At 36.1% G+C, this 15,304-nt stretch overlaps 2 protein-coding genes across 2 annotated transcripts in view; both read right to left on the bottom strand.

Moving 5' to 3' along the window:
* The window catches only part of THEMIS (thymocyte selection associated), a 216,376-nt gene that overhangs the window by 137,949 nt on the left and 63,123 nt on the right, over positions 1–15,304 (bottom strand). The gene's annotated exons all lie outside the window — the stretch shown is intronic.
* On the bottom strand, positions 8,984–10,610 carry LOC128586671 (centromere protein Q-like). The gene has a single exon (XM_053592688.1). The coding sequence runs from the start codon at positions 10,507–10,509 to the stop codon at positions 9,706–9,708; it is 804 nt and encodes a 267-aa protein (XP_053448663.1). The 5' UTR covers positions 10,510–10,610; the 3' UTR covers positions 8,984–9,705.

The following is a 15,304-nucleotide window of genomic DNA, read 5'->3' on the forward strand; positions in this document are numbered from 1 at the left end:
TGAATTGTAAACTTTAAAATGGTAAAGAAGGCAATTATATATGTATAATTTTATCTCTATAAATTAAAAATAAAAGATAAAGGCAAGCAAACAACAACAAAAAAATTGGCAGAGTAAGACATTTCTACTCCCACCTAAGCTTTTCTGCAGCCAAACATGATGATGAAACAATGAGACTGTAATCTAATGAAATATGATAATTGGCTGAAAATAAACACCTCCTTCCTGATAACATTTAAATACTTTAAAGTTATCAAAACATGGATTTATATCCACTATCCTTATAAAGAAAGTTGCCCTTGAGATATAGGTAAAAATAAGTCCAATACACGCAAACACAGGCGCATACAATTGAAATAAATAAATAGTTATGTATTTGAGATGCATGTTCAAAAATTTCTGAAGGGAGTGGAGCAGGAAGTTTGGAGACAAATCACACTACTTTGTCTTTCTGAATGTGTGCTTTAAACTGCTGAGTAGAGCAAAGTCTCTTTCATTTTTAGGTGTGCCTCTGCCTTTTGAAAAACAGTACTTAAGCTCTGCAGTCAGATTCCTAAACACCCTTGTTATTACATATTTGCCTATATAGATTTTTCATTTCACAGGCTTTTTATGGATTTTCTATCATTCTGTCACATTCCCAAGACAACTCTTAGGCCGGTCTAGTCTACAGAGCAATCCTCTTCAAGACAACACCAAATCCAGTGTTTCCATTAGAGATCCTAGCTCTGGTTTCAAAATTCAACTCCAGGTTGAAATGGTGTGCTCTCATAGCAAAAAAACTCAAAATTCTTAAGCAAAGTATTAGAATATACAATAATAATGACATCCAAACTGGGAGAAAAGTCTCCAGATTTTTTAACAAGTATAGGATCATTAATATAAGGCATGTGAAGAAAGTCAAAGTTTGTGATAAGAGAATGGCACATAGTAATTTAAATGAATAGCAGAGAAGGAAGAGGACATGAAAGATAGTGACCTAACATTTAAGAATTTAAGACCGAGCAAGGCTGTAGAATTCTTATGTTGAATGTCTTTACATTAATAATTGAATCAGAACTGTCTGCAAGTTCTATTAACAGTTTACCTTGAGGCGAAAGAATACATCAAAGAATGTTTCATGTTTTACCTCTTTCGTTCCATTAGTCCATAGGGAAAAAATAAACACCTCTTTCCCGATCACATTTAAACTCCTTGAAAAGAGTGACTACAATATCTATCATGTTTGGAATGTTAACAAATAATTTACATTTTAAAATGTTAGCTCTTGAAATCAAATGTTACAACCTGATATCTGTGCCAAAAGCTCTGTTACAATTAGAACTTATTCATTAACGCACCCTACGTACTTGCTCTTGTCAAAAATTTCTCTCTCCCAAACAGTACAAATAAATAGTAGACCTAGGATGAGGAGAGAGAAGATGAGAGACGATCAGCCTTGGTAAGAACATAGTTCCCTAGATGCTTACTAGTTCTGCAGGTCACTGCTCCTTGCGTTACAGCAATACACACAGAGCCATCAGGGCTGGAAAGTATGTCCACAGACTTCAGGCATCCCCGAAGCTCTCGCTGCGTGCTGTTAGAAGGCTCTTCAGTATATCACAGATCCACTAATCCTGGCCCTAAGAGTAGTGCCCAGGTGACTGTAGGCAGTAGACTTTTCAGGTTAACAGGAAGGCAGCTATTTCCCAGTAGAGAGGATGGATTTTGGATTCTGACAATTTGAGTTTTAATTGTGACCTCAGCTCCTTCTTTAACATGTAAACTTAGGAAGTTATACTCTCAGGGCTATCACTTCCCTTTTTTCCTAACATGAGAAAAATTATATCACCTCTATCATAAAGTTACTGTGGTTATTGGACTAGTTAACTTACGAAATGAGCTTAGATAGAGCTTAACACATAGCAACAAAAAAGCAAAAACCAGTAGCGGTTATCTCTCTCCATTTTCCTTTACTCTGGGACTCTAAGCCATTCTAGAAGGCCGTAAGGTCAGAAAAGTTAGTACTTATACAGGCTCAGCACCAAAAAGAACAAATGAAATATTTCAGTCTGGATCAAATTAGAGGTACCGAAATATATAGAATTGGCAGCACAGCGTCCGGCGCAGAATGGACCAAAATGTCCAGCAATGATCATTTGCATAGACCATCCAGTGAGTCTGAATATGGAAATGAGCCTCAGACGACCCCTTAGCTGGACTGCCTTTGGGGGAAATATTTCCAGGTTGCTTTGAGGAGTTTGTCTGATCCTGCGCTTTGATAAATTCCTTAGAATTTAACCACCATAATTTTATGCCCATAATGAGCAGATTATAGGGAGAATAAAAGGTAGAAGCCCGTTTTATGTGCAGGCATGCTGCTAAGTGTTGTTATTCACAAGGTATACATTATACCCAGTTTCTGAAGTTCCCTTGAACAAGAGAAACAGCAAAATCCCACGGCATTTTTTAAAACCTGTTTTATTCATGACACTGAAAAGTAGTTGAAGTCCATGGAGGGAGGAGTATACCCTCCCCCTATTTTAATGATTTTAATTTTGCTAATGGAATGTTAGCAGAAAGAGTTTGGGAACCATGTGGAGCTGATTGTTTGTTCCGTATTGATGTTGCCTGCAAATTAAATGCACCTAAGTAGCCACCTGTTTATGCTTACGATTATGTAAAGCCCCATATGTTTCTCTCTCTACACATGGGAGGTAAATATTGAAAAAATTATTCTGGTGTGAAGGGTGAAAACAGCAGCAATTCTTCTATAACTGTCAACATATGCCGTGGTGTTTCCTTGTAATGTTGTGCTTTGTCTGACATATTTGCTGATTTTTACCATGCAGTGTTCAAAAAAAATCTGTTTCCCATGGTTATACAAAACAATTAAAAATCAGTTTACATTAAATTCAAATTAGCAAGAGGTATAATTTTCCAATGTAACCGTAAGTTTTAAATGAATGCCAGAGCTTAGAATTTTAATAGATTTTGATTTGCACGATAAAGAAAACTGAACTTCTTTTTCTAAATTCACCAGCATATAAAAAGTAGCAATTTCCCTCCAAGCACATCCTTTTGGTTCCATTTTACTAGGCTATAAAACTGACTCCAAAAACATGAATTTGAAAATCCCACCTAAAAACTGCACTGGGTTCTAGAATGGCTAGAGCCCATCCCTCTCCCTCTGGATTTGACTTGGAAAGCACCTTGCTGGCCCCTAAGAGTCCTTTCCAGAAGACCTGATCTGGTACCTGGTCTGCAGGAGCACCAAAACAGTTTGGGACAAGCTACCTCCGAGCACTGGGAGGTCTGGGGCAGGTAACTGCTCTTGAACTGCCTCAAAATTTCTCAGTGATTGACCTAGACAGTCACTTCCAGGAAAGAAGAGAGTGTCTGGACTTACTATTGTTGCCCACTTTAGACACTGAAGGTAAACAGATTGAGTTTTCTATCTGATTAACAGCCCCTAGACAAGTGCTGTTCCTGACTTCCCAATGAAGAATTCACCCCCCTCGAAAGAAAAAGAAAAGAAAAAATAACCCACAAAAAAGATAGAAAAAGAAGAAAACTAACCACATCACCAAAAACTAAGAATAATAGACCAACTACTGCAAAAAGCCAGAAAGAAGTTACTTTCACAATAAACTGAACACAGCTCAAGTGAAAAGAGTATCAATGCTGGGACTTGTGAAACAGCAGAGCCCTCTAAATGTTAAAAAGACATTAATACTGAAAATGACAGTATTTAACAATCATTGAGTACTTGTTATGTGCCAAGGTTTGTAGTAAGCACTTAACCACCACCTCATTTTTTTAATTCTCAGAAGAATTTTGTGAGATAATTAATATTAATATTTTTTGTACTCTACTGATGAGGAAACTGATAAATGGAAGTACTAAAACACATCAAGGAACTCAATCTAAATTTGTGTATATGTGTGTGTGAGTAGCATGTGTAAAAATGTAAATATCTATGCATATATGTCCTCTACAAATATTTAAAATAAAATTAAAATCCCTCATATCCCTCACTAGACTGAAATAGCCTCTTAATGTTTTGGCATTTTCTTCATTCGTGATAGATACACAGAGATATAAATGTCCTAAACATTTAAATATAATTTTTAGTAAATAATACATTGTAACAAATGTATTATCACCAATCTTGTGCCATATTGTTGGGCATCAAAGTTGAGTCTGTTATTTTGCTATTCCAAATAATTCACAAATGCTTATTTCTCTAGGGTTGATTCTGGTGAGTGGAAGCACTGAGTTAAATCCCTTTAAACTGTAGAGTCTCTTTTATCAGCAAAGCGTCAGTTCTAGCAGGACAAGACCATGACGTAAGGGCACAAAGGCATTCAATCATTAACCCTGTACATGCATAAATATTTGCAGATGGCACTTGAAATATATCAAATGTATTTAGACCAGAGACGCAATCTATTATCAAATTTATTTTCACAAAGATTACAACAACCTATATATACTTTAGTCGGGTTTGAGAGTAGTAACCATTTGCCAACATTTTCCCCAACTTATCAAAATTACAAAACTCAGCCAACTAAATCGGTGGGAAAGTTGTTACTGTGTTAGTGCAGACTAATTTCTATGTAATTCTAAGCCACTTGAATTTCTTCTGTTCTTTGTACACTTACAAATTAGTGTTCTACTAGAATTTTTATTGATTTTTTTTGATGAATATTTTGGTGATAGCTAGTCTTTTAAAAACTGAGCCATTTTCCATTTTGCTATTAAACTTCTTGCTTTTTGCTTTAATTTCCAACATATAGAAAGTTATATTTTCTGTAATCAAATATATTGTTTCATTTTGTTTTTTCTTATATTAGTGACCTCAACATGTTTCAAATACAGACATAAGACACTTTTACTTAAAATGTAACTTCTTCATGGATTTCAAGTTTCTTTGGCTATGTGGAGTAAGGCTGATGATCTGAGTGGCTCTATGGTTTGCTAAATTGATAATTACACTAGAACAATTAAATAAATAGCTCTCTCTTTAACTCTAGATGTGTAGTAACAATGTTATCAACTAGAAAGTAACACTCTATATCAAAAACTGCTCTAAGCTATAAATGAATATGTAAGGTATTGGGTACTAGGGTCAAATTCAAAGCATTTCCCTGTTGCTTCTAGAACAATTGGTACCATTATTATTTAAGTAATTTATTGATGCAGATTTTGATTTTCTCTAAGTAACACAAAGTACCATTTATTACAACTTTTTACTTGGTTTTAATATTAGCAAAACAAGTACCCTCTCATTGTTCAGTTTTTAAATATTTTTATTTTTTATTCTCCCAAGTAAACTTTAGAAATACTTTTTCAAGAGCCAACATAATTATGATTTTAATATAATGATTGTGTTGCAAATAAGTTAATACGTATGCAGTGGATACACTGTCCTTCTTTTTACTAAGTAAACTCAAGTATGTTTTAAACATTAAGTAAACAAATGGGATAAAGTTATATAATATGTTATCCTTACATATTCCAATGGCTGAAAATGGGAAGTTATGACTATATATATTCTTAGGTATATGTTTATGTACCAATACTTGTTTCATACACGGGTATTTGTTTTCATCCTATCATCTTACCGCACTCTCTTATTAATTTTAACATTTCAAATTTGTGTTTCAGTTGATTCTATCAGTTTTTCTGGGCAATGCTGCTATCTGCAAATAATGATTATCACTTCATATCTAAAAGTTTTCCAATTCATTTGTTTCCGGCCATATTTACTTAAAATTCTGGACTGGTGTTAAATATGTCAAATGGACACCGTTGTAGAAGAGCTCTTCCTTTGCAGGACTCACGGGAAGTGCAGCACGTCCTGATGCCCCTCCTGGGCCAGCGCATTCCTCACAGGGTCCCTGTGCCATGTCTGTCAGGCCCCGCCATGTTCTGAAGACTGTAAATTTTATGTTGCTAAAAATAATCAGGACAAGGGGTGGCGCCTGTGGCTCAAAGGAGTAGGGCACCGGTCCCATATGCTGGGGGTGGGTGGGTGGGTTCAAACCCAGCTCTGGCCAAAAACTGCAAAAAAAAAATCATCATCATCATCATCATCAGGACAGGGATAGTAAAACCCATTGAATTGTATTCTTTCAACAGGTGAATGTTTTTATATAGATATATTGAGTTTTTATATAGTATATGTTATATTTTAATAAAGATGTTAACTTACAAAATGAGAGAGAAGAGATAAAAACAGTTAAGTCATAGCCTCAAAAAAGTAGTTAGGTTGGACCCCTCAAATGTTCTTGGTGGGAATGCAGATTGGCAGAGCTCATATTAAATGGGATTTGGCAATATATAATCTAGATCTTTAAAAACATTTTTACTTCTATCTCTGAAGCAATAGTTATAATAATCAGAAATGTTGACAAATGTTTACTTTAAAAGGCCAGGCAGGGCATAGTGGCTCACACTTATGATCCTATCACTCCAGGAGGCCAAGGCGGGTGTCCTGCTTCAGCTTAGGAGTTTGAGACCAAGCTGAGCAAGAGTGAGACCCTGTTTCTACTAAAAATAGAAAAACTAGCCTGTGTGATGGAGGGCACCTGTAGTCCCTGCTAACGGGTAGGCTGAGGCAAGAGACCAGGAGTTTGAGGTTGCTGTGATCTATGGCTCCATGGCATTTTAGCTTGAGGCAACCGAGTGAGCCCCTGTCTCAAAAAACAAAAAATGAAAAGAAAAAAAAGAAAAAGGCTATCCATTATAGTACAAATTGCATAAGTGGCTCTTTTCAGAATGGATTATTAAAAAATTATGGCATATGCATATGAGGCACCAGTATATAGCAAATAAAAATTATGCTTGGAAGGATACTTAATGACACCGGCAAGACCTTATAAACAAGGATTTTTTTTCCCATTGTGTTAAAATATATATCTGTATTTGTGTGGATGTGCAATGTAATGGAAAACAATGAAAAGAAATATACCAAATATTAATGCAAGATAACTCTGGTGATGTGATTATAGGCAGTTTTATTTACTACCCTGCATTTTCTTTCAATTTCCAATTTTCTTAAAAAATGCATACGTTATTTGTAAAACAGAAAAATCAATATATTTTATCACTTTTGAAAGTGTTGTTACTGATGTCCACACAAAACCTGCACATGAATGTTTATAGCATCTTTATTCATAATCGCCAAAACTTGGAAATAATCAAGGTGTCCTTCAGTAGGTGAATGGATAAATAAACTGGGATGCATCTTCAATGAAATAATATTCAACACTAAAAAGAAATGACTTATCAAGTCATGAAAAACCACAGGAGAATCTTAAATGCATATTAGTAAGAAAAAAAAGACAATCTGAAAGGCTGCGTACTGTATGATTCCAATTATATAACATTCTGGAAAAGAAAAAAATTACAGAGACAGTAAAAGCATCAGTAGTTATCAGGATTTAGGGGAGTCAGAGAGTTGAACAGGCAGAGGACAGAGGATTTTTATAGCAGTTAAACCATTCTGTATGATATTATAAAGGTAGACATATGTCATTCCACGTTTATCAAAACCCGTAGAATGTACAACATCAAGTGTGAACTTTAATGTACACTATGGGCTTTGGGTGATAATGATGTGTCAGTGTGGCTTCATCACTAGCAACAAATGCACCCTGGGACACGGATGGTACATGGGAGGTGGGGTGAAGGGTATAGGGCAACTCTGTTTGTTTTCCTGTGGCAGAATCTCTAACTCTCCAAAATGTAATTGTGTAATTCTATACACTCTAGAAATGCGCTCTACCAATGTTCAGTTAAGAGTCAAGAAACTCGCCTGTAGTCCCAGCTACTCGGGAGGCTGAGGCAAGAGAATCGCCTAAGCCCAGGAGTTAGAGGTTCCTGTGAGCTGTGTGAGGCCACGGCACTCTACCGAGGGCCATAAAGTGAGACTCTGTCTCTACAAAAAAAAAAAAAGAGTCAAGAAACTGAAGACCTGAGTAAATTATCTTTAAAGAGCAATCTAGTCCCTCATATGAGCAGCCTTCCACGGTGGTACTGCTGAGGTAACATTGTAATGAGCTTTTAGAAGAATCACACGTGTCAGAAAGGGGATGGTAAGAATAAGGAGTGATGAAATAGATTTTAGAAGATGCACCTAAAAATATTAATGTTATGAATGTTATACTATTTCTTTTATATCTTGACTAATTCACATTTTCTTGTGTAGTTTCTACAGAATACTCCTTTCTGTCTAGGAAGATGTTTTGTTTAATAGACATAGCTGAATTTATTTTGCTTAGGTGACTTCAGTTAGGAAGAAGTTCCTTAAGAGAAGTTGACCCAGAAATTTGGAGAATAGCTCCTGATTCCTTGAACAGCAAGTTATCTCAAAGGCAGGGGCTCTACGAAGGTCTGCTCTGACTCAACCTTCATTACAACATCCAGATGGAGAAACAGAAGAAAATTCTGCCTTATGTCTCGCTTCCCTTGACAAAAGTCCTTCAAAATAAGGGAAAAAAAGAAAGAAGAAAAAGAAAAATGATAAGCTATTTAAAGCTATGAAATATGGTTAATTTTTTGTATAATAATTTTCCTATCAGGTCCTTTAGAAACTGATATTTTAGTCCAATAAAAAAATAGTTACAATAATAATATAGTTAAAAACAAAAGATAAGTCATTTTAACAGTAGATGAATAACCATTGAATGTAACATATATATAAATAACATACATATATATGTTAACATATATGTTCCCAAATCAAAAAATGGGGCAATTCATTTTGAAAAATGTTAATGTATTAGTATTTTGGTACCCAGGAATAAAGAATCAGGTTTTATAAATTTAAGTCATTTAACCTTAACTAATGTCTTACAGAAGCAATTTCATCAATCCCATTTCTGTCATTGGTTATTTGTAAAACTTTTCTAAATTTTTCACACTTGTAATAAAAAAAGAATTTTTTAAAGAGTTTTATTCTTTTTTTTTTTTTTTTTTTTTAAGCTAATTATACATTGGGAAAGGTTTATTAAGAAAGGGTTTTTATTTTTGGTTGTTTTTTATTGTAGGGGGAATGAATGTGCTATGGTTCCTTTTAAAATAATTTTCTTAAGTAAAGATATGCTTTCATGACAGTAGAAAATAAATCGATTCAGTTACCTACCAAAGAAATAAAATATTGATGTTACCTCCTAAGTTAAACATAGCTGGCAATTCTTAACCACTTTCCAAAAAGACCAAGGAACAAGGTAAAAAAGTGAGGATTTTCCATCTTCCAAACGATCAGGCAGAAAATACAACCCATCAGCTACAGAATTAGTAATAGCAAACTCTAATGCTTTTCCATACTAGGTACTGTACTTAATTTACACACCACAATTCCACGTTTAACCAATAAATGAGTTCCATTTAACCCTTATAAACTATTAGGTCATGCCTACTATTCTTTTTAATGGCTTTAGGCAAGTAATTGCAGATACAACAATATAAATGCTAATTTCCTAGATGTGACAACTGCTAAAAAGAATTTTCAGAACTACATTAGATATTAATGATAGATCTACAGAGGCTAATTTTAAAGTGCCTATCAGGGCATAATAAATCCTACGGAAGCCTCAGCCTCTGCAATATCACCATAGGTTAATAGCTTTAGAAATCATAAACATTGAAAAAAACAAAAAACAAAAAAAACCCCACAAATCATAAACATTAATATGGGACACTCCAAGAAAAAACTGTTCAGGTGGCATCTAGTTTCTTATAGGCTTCTTCAATGAGTGTTAACATGTTCTTAATCTGGGAGGAATTATGAAGAACATCCAAGTCCTTTAGAAGAGCATTCTGGTTTGGAATTAGTGTCAAAATTTCTTGCTGAAGTGTGGGTGCTTTGAGACTTTTCTGAGAAAGTTCTGGAAGAGAGAGTACATTACTAATATCCATTTGAAGCACTTGTTTTAGTGTCTTCTCTTCCTCTTCTACCTCACTTTCCAGACTTTCAATTTTGTTCTTTAGGCTCTGAATATCCTCAGTCATCAATTCTGCAGTCTCTACCATTTTTTCTATTTCTTCCTGCAATAATGCCAGATCTTCTTTATTAGCTTGCTCCCGTGCCCTTTCCACATCCAGTAGACTTGACACATGAGTTAAATCCTTCAGCTTTTCAGGAGGGACTTTCAGGGTTTCACAAAGTTGTAGCAATCTTTTTTTCAGTAAGTTGAGATGATACTGTATTTCTTCTTTTTCTCGACTACTATTGCTCAAAATTGTTATTATTACTGATTCCATTATTGTTTGCAACTGCTCTCTGCTACTCTTTGAAAGTGGTTGCCAGGTTTTCCTTTTGTTGGGTGCTATCTTTATCTGTTTTATATTAGTATGCTTTGTTTGTCCTTCAGAAGACAGATGGTTTGAATGACTTTTATTTCTTTTTCCTGTGTTTCTAACCTTTTTCTCTGACAACTCTTCATCATCATCAGTTTTCCTTTTTGAATTTCTTTTTAACTGTTGAGACTTTTTCTTGGAAACATGTGGGTTACCAGGCATCTTGATCACTAATTTCTCAGAAACCCTTCGGGAAGCCAAGCTCAAGATAATTCGCGCCCAAACAATCCAAAGCGGAGCAGATCCGGAGGTGGGCGGGCAGAGAGCGGAAACGGCTGTCGAGTTTTATTCTTTATAGAGATCCTTCACCTCTTTTGTTAGGTATATTTCTGGGTGTTTCATTTTCTTTGAAGCTACTGTGAAAGGGATTGTGTCCTTAATTAGCTTCTCATCTTGACTGTTATTGGCAAATACATAGGCTACTGACTTGTGGACATTGATTTTATATCCTGAGACATTACTGTATTTTTTTTTTTTATCACTTCCAGGAGTCTTGTGGTTGAGTCTTTGGGGTTCTCTTAGTATAAAATCATATTGTCAGCAAAGAGGGAGAGTTTGACCTCCTCTGCTCCCATTTGGATACCCTTTATTTCCTTCTCTTGCCTGATTGTATTGGCTTAGAACTTCCAGCACTATGTTGAATAGTAGTGGCCATAGAGGACAACCTTGTTTGGTTCCAGTTGTAAGTGAAAAATTATGAAAAGAAATAGGGAAGACTCAGGTGGCGCCTGTGGCTCAGTGAGTAGGGCGCCGGCCCCATATGCCGAGAGTGGCGGGTTCGGACCCAGCCCCGGCCAAACTGCAACAGAAAAACAGCCAGGCGTTGTGGTGCGCGCCTGTAGTCCCAGCTGCTGGGGAGGCTGAGGCAAGAGAATCTCTTAAGCCCAAGAGTTAGAGGTTGCTGTGAGCCATGTGACGCCACGGCACTCTACCCGAGGGCGGTACAGTGAGACTCTGTCTCTACAAAAAAAAAAAAAGAAACAGGGAAAACTCAACATTGTTAAAATGTTTATACTTCCCAAAGCAATTTACAGATCCAATGCCATCCCTATTAAAATACCAACATTGTACTTTCAAGACTTAGATAAAATAATTTTGTGTTTTGTATGGAACCATACAAAAAAACCCATATAGGTAAGGTCTTAGCAATAAAAACAAAGCTGGTGGCATCAGCCTACCAGACTTTAGGCTATACTAAAAGGCCACAGTGATCAAAACAGGATGGTATTGGCACAAAAAAATAGAGACATTGACATCTGGAACCAAATAGAAAACCAGGAGATGAAACTAATATCTTACAGCCACCTAATCTTTGATAAACCAAACAAGCATATAGACTGGAGTAAAGAATTCCTATTCAATAAATGGTACTGGGAAAACTGGATATCCACATGTAAAAGGCTGACACTGGACCTGCACCTTTTTCCACTCACAAAAATTGATTCAAGATGGATAAAAGACCTATGTTTAAGGCACAAAATGATAAAAATCCTCAAGGCAAACATGGGAAAAACACTTAAAGATACCGGCCTCGGGAAAGACGTTATGAAGACTTCCATGGCAATTGCAACAACAAAAATAAACACATGGGACTGAAAAGCTTCCATACAGCTAAGGAGATAATACCCAAAGCTAATAGATAATGTACACAACGGGAAAGGATATTTGCATATTTTGAATTGGACAAAAGCTTGATAACTAGGACCTACAAAGAACTCAAATTAATCAACATGAAAAAAGCCAACAATCCCTTATATCAATGGGCAAGAGAGATGAATAGAACCTTCTCTAAAGAAGACAGATGAATGGCTAACAAAATCATGAAAGAATGCTCATCATACCTAATTATTAGAGAAATGCAAATCAAAACCACCCTGAGATACCATCTAACCCCACGAAGAATGGTCCACATCAAAAAAATCTCAAAACTACAGATGCTGGCATGGATGTGGAAAGAAGAGAACACTTTTACACTGCTAGTGGGACTGCAAACTAATACAAACTTTTTGGAAAGAAGTATAGAGAACTCGCAAAGAACTCAAACTTGATGTCCCATTTGATCCTGCAATTCCATTACTGGGCATCTACCAAGAAGTAAAAAACATCCTTTTACCATAAGGACACATGCACTAGACTGTTTATTGCAGGTCAATTTATAATCACCAAAATGTGGAAACAGCCTAAATGCCCACCAACCCAGGAATGGATTAACAAGTTGTGGTATATGTACACCATGGAATACTATTCAGCTATTAAAGAAAATGGAGACTTTACAGCCTTTGTATTAACCTGGATGGAAGTGGAACACATAATTCTTAGTAAAGCATCACAGGAACTGAGAAGCGAGAATCCTATGTACTCAGTTCTAATATGAGGACAATTAATGACCTAGTACACGGTGGGAGGTGGGGGAAGGGGAAAGTAGAGAGAGGGAAGGAAGGAGGGGACCTGGGGTCCTGGTGTGTGACATACCTTTTGGGGTTGGGACACGATTATAAGAGGGACTTTACCTAGCCAATGCAATCAATGTAACCTGGTTCAAAAAACTAAAAAAAAAAAAAAGAATAGGTTACTCACCCTATAAAATACTATGTCACAGGACTCCTCCCGTTTTAAGAAACATACTAGGGACCCTGACAGAAGTGGAAAAAACAAAACTTACTAACTTACTAACCAACTAATGTCACTGGGAAAAATAATGAAAAATACATTTCAGAATGGGTGAATGATAGATATCCTGTTAGTTTATCACCCTCAGTCTCCAGGTAACCAGGTATGGATTAAAGATTAGAGCCTGAGCCTGCTGAAACCATGGTGAAGAGGCTCCTACTTGGTGATCCTGTCTACACCAACAGCAGTGAAAGTGAATGGCATTCCTGTCTGGATACATCACTCATGTGTGAAACCAGCCAGTGATGGGGAGTGGATGGTCCAACGACACCCAGAGCATCCCCACCATCTTACACTGAAAAAACAGACTGCAGCCCTGCCCCAGTCACATACCAGGAGCTGACTGTTCTACTCATGGCAGAAGCTTGAGGATGAGCAGCAGGAGGGTAGGACTGATCTCTGATTCTTTCTTTCTTTCTTTCCTTTCTTTCCTTCCTTTCCTTCCTTTCCTTCCTTTCCTTCCTTTCCTTCCTTCCTTCCTTCCTTTCTTTCTTTCTTTCTTTATTTTTGTAGAGATAGAGTCTCACTTTATCGCCCTTGGTGGAGTGCCGTGGCATCACACAGCTCACAGCAACCTCCAGTTCCTGGGCTTAGGCGATCCTCTTGCCTCAGCCTCCCAAGTAGCTGGGACCACAGCTATCCGCCACAACGCCCAGCCATGATCTCTGATTCTTTGCTTTGGACTTTTTCACCTTCCTTATTTAATCTCAAATGTAAGACATGATGAACATTGTGAAAAGTGTATCCAAAAGGTAACCCATACTAGACAAACTATCACAAAAATAGACAAACTATCACAAAGACTACTAGCACAAAAATTGTGCTATGGGTTTACTCTTATTCTGAATGTACAGGAAAGCTTAAAGGTACTTGCATATATAATAACACCCAATATCAGACATGTGTGTCCCACAGTGGGCCAGGTGTTTGCTACAATCTTTCTGAACCCTCACAGCAAATTGAATTTGCTACGTGGTATACTGATATCTCTAGGAGGACACTAACCTGAGTTATAACAGAAGGAATACCTAAACAAATTTTAAAAAATCATTAATAACAATTTTGCAAGGTATACAGACATGTGTCTTTTTATATTTTCAATAATTAGAAATTTTCCATGTAGAAATATATTGCCGAAGAATCATTTCTATGTATTTCACATTTTGTGTTGTCATGTTAACTTTAATTCTCTAATTGTTAATGGTATACAATGAATATTTGTATATTGAACTTAAAAAATAATAATAAAATAATGGTAAACATTAAAAAAAGAGTTTTATTCTTAAGGGATGTGTGTATATATTGGAAGAGAATATTCCATGCCATTTGTACATGCCTTTGGAAGCTAGAGTTAGCAGATTTGTTTTCAACCATATAAAAATAATAGAGAATATTTCCTTCCCTAGAGACATTCTCAGATAGTAATGTCTCCCTCTTCTTTCCAAAGGCAATTTTTTATAAAGATAATTTATAAAGATAATTGCATAAAGATAATAACGATAAGTTTTTGTGGAGGGGAAAGGTTAGAGTTTTGCCAGGAGCCATTACAGGTTTGAGGTTTCTAGAATGTGAGTTTTCCAGCTGTAGGTTCAGCACCCACCTGGTCTGCTCTCTGTCACATCATGGGATTTGGGGTCAAAGGGAACGACTGAGACATGAAGTTCACGCTGCCTGCTGTGCTGTGAGTAAAAAACTGCAAAACCCACTCGGGCTCACTGTTCCCTTGCTGATGCAATTTACAGAAATGTGGTTTTAGCCTAGCAATTATATTGCTACCTGTGAGTTGCTTGATCACTTAACAAATAAAATCCATTTATCTAGTAGAAATTAATTTAAATAGAAAGCACTAACTGAAGCTTCTTTTTCATACATGGTTAAAATCCAAGATTCATAGGAAGGAAATTTTATATTTAGTCAATTCTATAAATTTTCTAACATTCATTTAAAAATTCCTGTTTCATATTATTTTATGAGTGCCATTAATTTAAACATTGTTAACATTACAATGCTTACTATGTGTAACAGGAAAATCCCTTATCACCTTATCATGGCACTGATCATGGCACCATCTCATTCTTTTTCTATGATTAAGCAAAAAAGTTCTCCAGAGCACAGAATCTGAAATCATACCTGCTGTTTAGATTTGTGCTGTCTGAAACAGTACCACTTTTAGGGCCTTTGCCTTGAGCACTTGAAATGTGTCTTCTTGAAATTTTTATACCACGAATTGAGATGGGCTATACTTTTAAGTGGAACGTGTATCCTGGATTTTAAAGACTTAGCGTGA

The sequence above is a fragment of the Nycticebus coucang genome, chromosome 5 (assembly GCF_027406575.1).
Source record: "Nycticebus coucang isolate mNycCou1 chromosome 5, mNycCou1.pri, whole genome shotgun sequence".
NCBI lineage: Eukaryota > Metazoa > Chordata > Mammalia > Primates > Lorisidae > Nycticebus > Nycticebus coucang.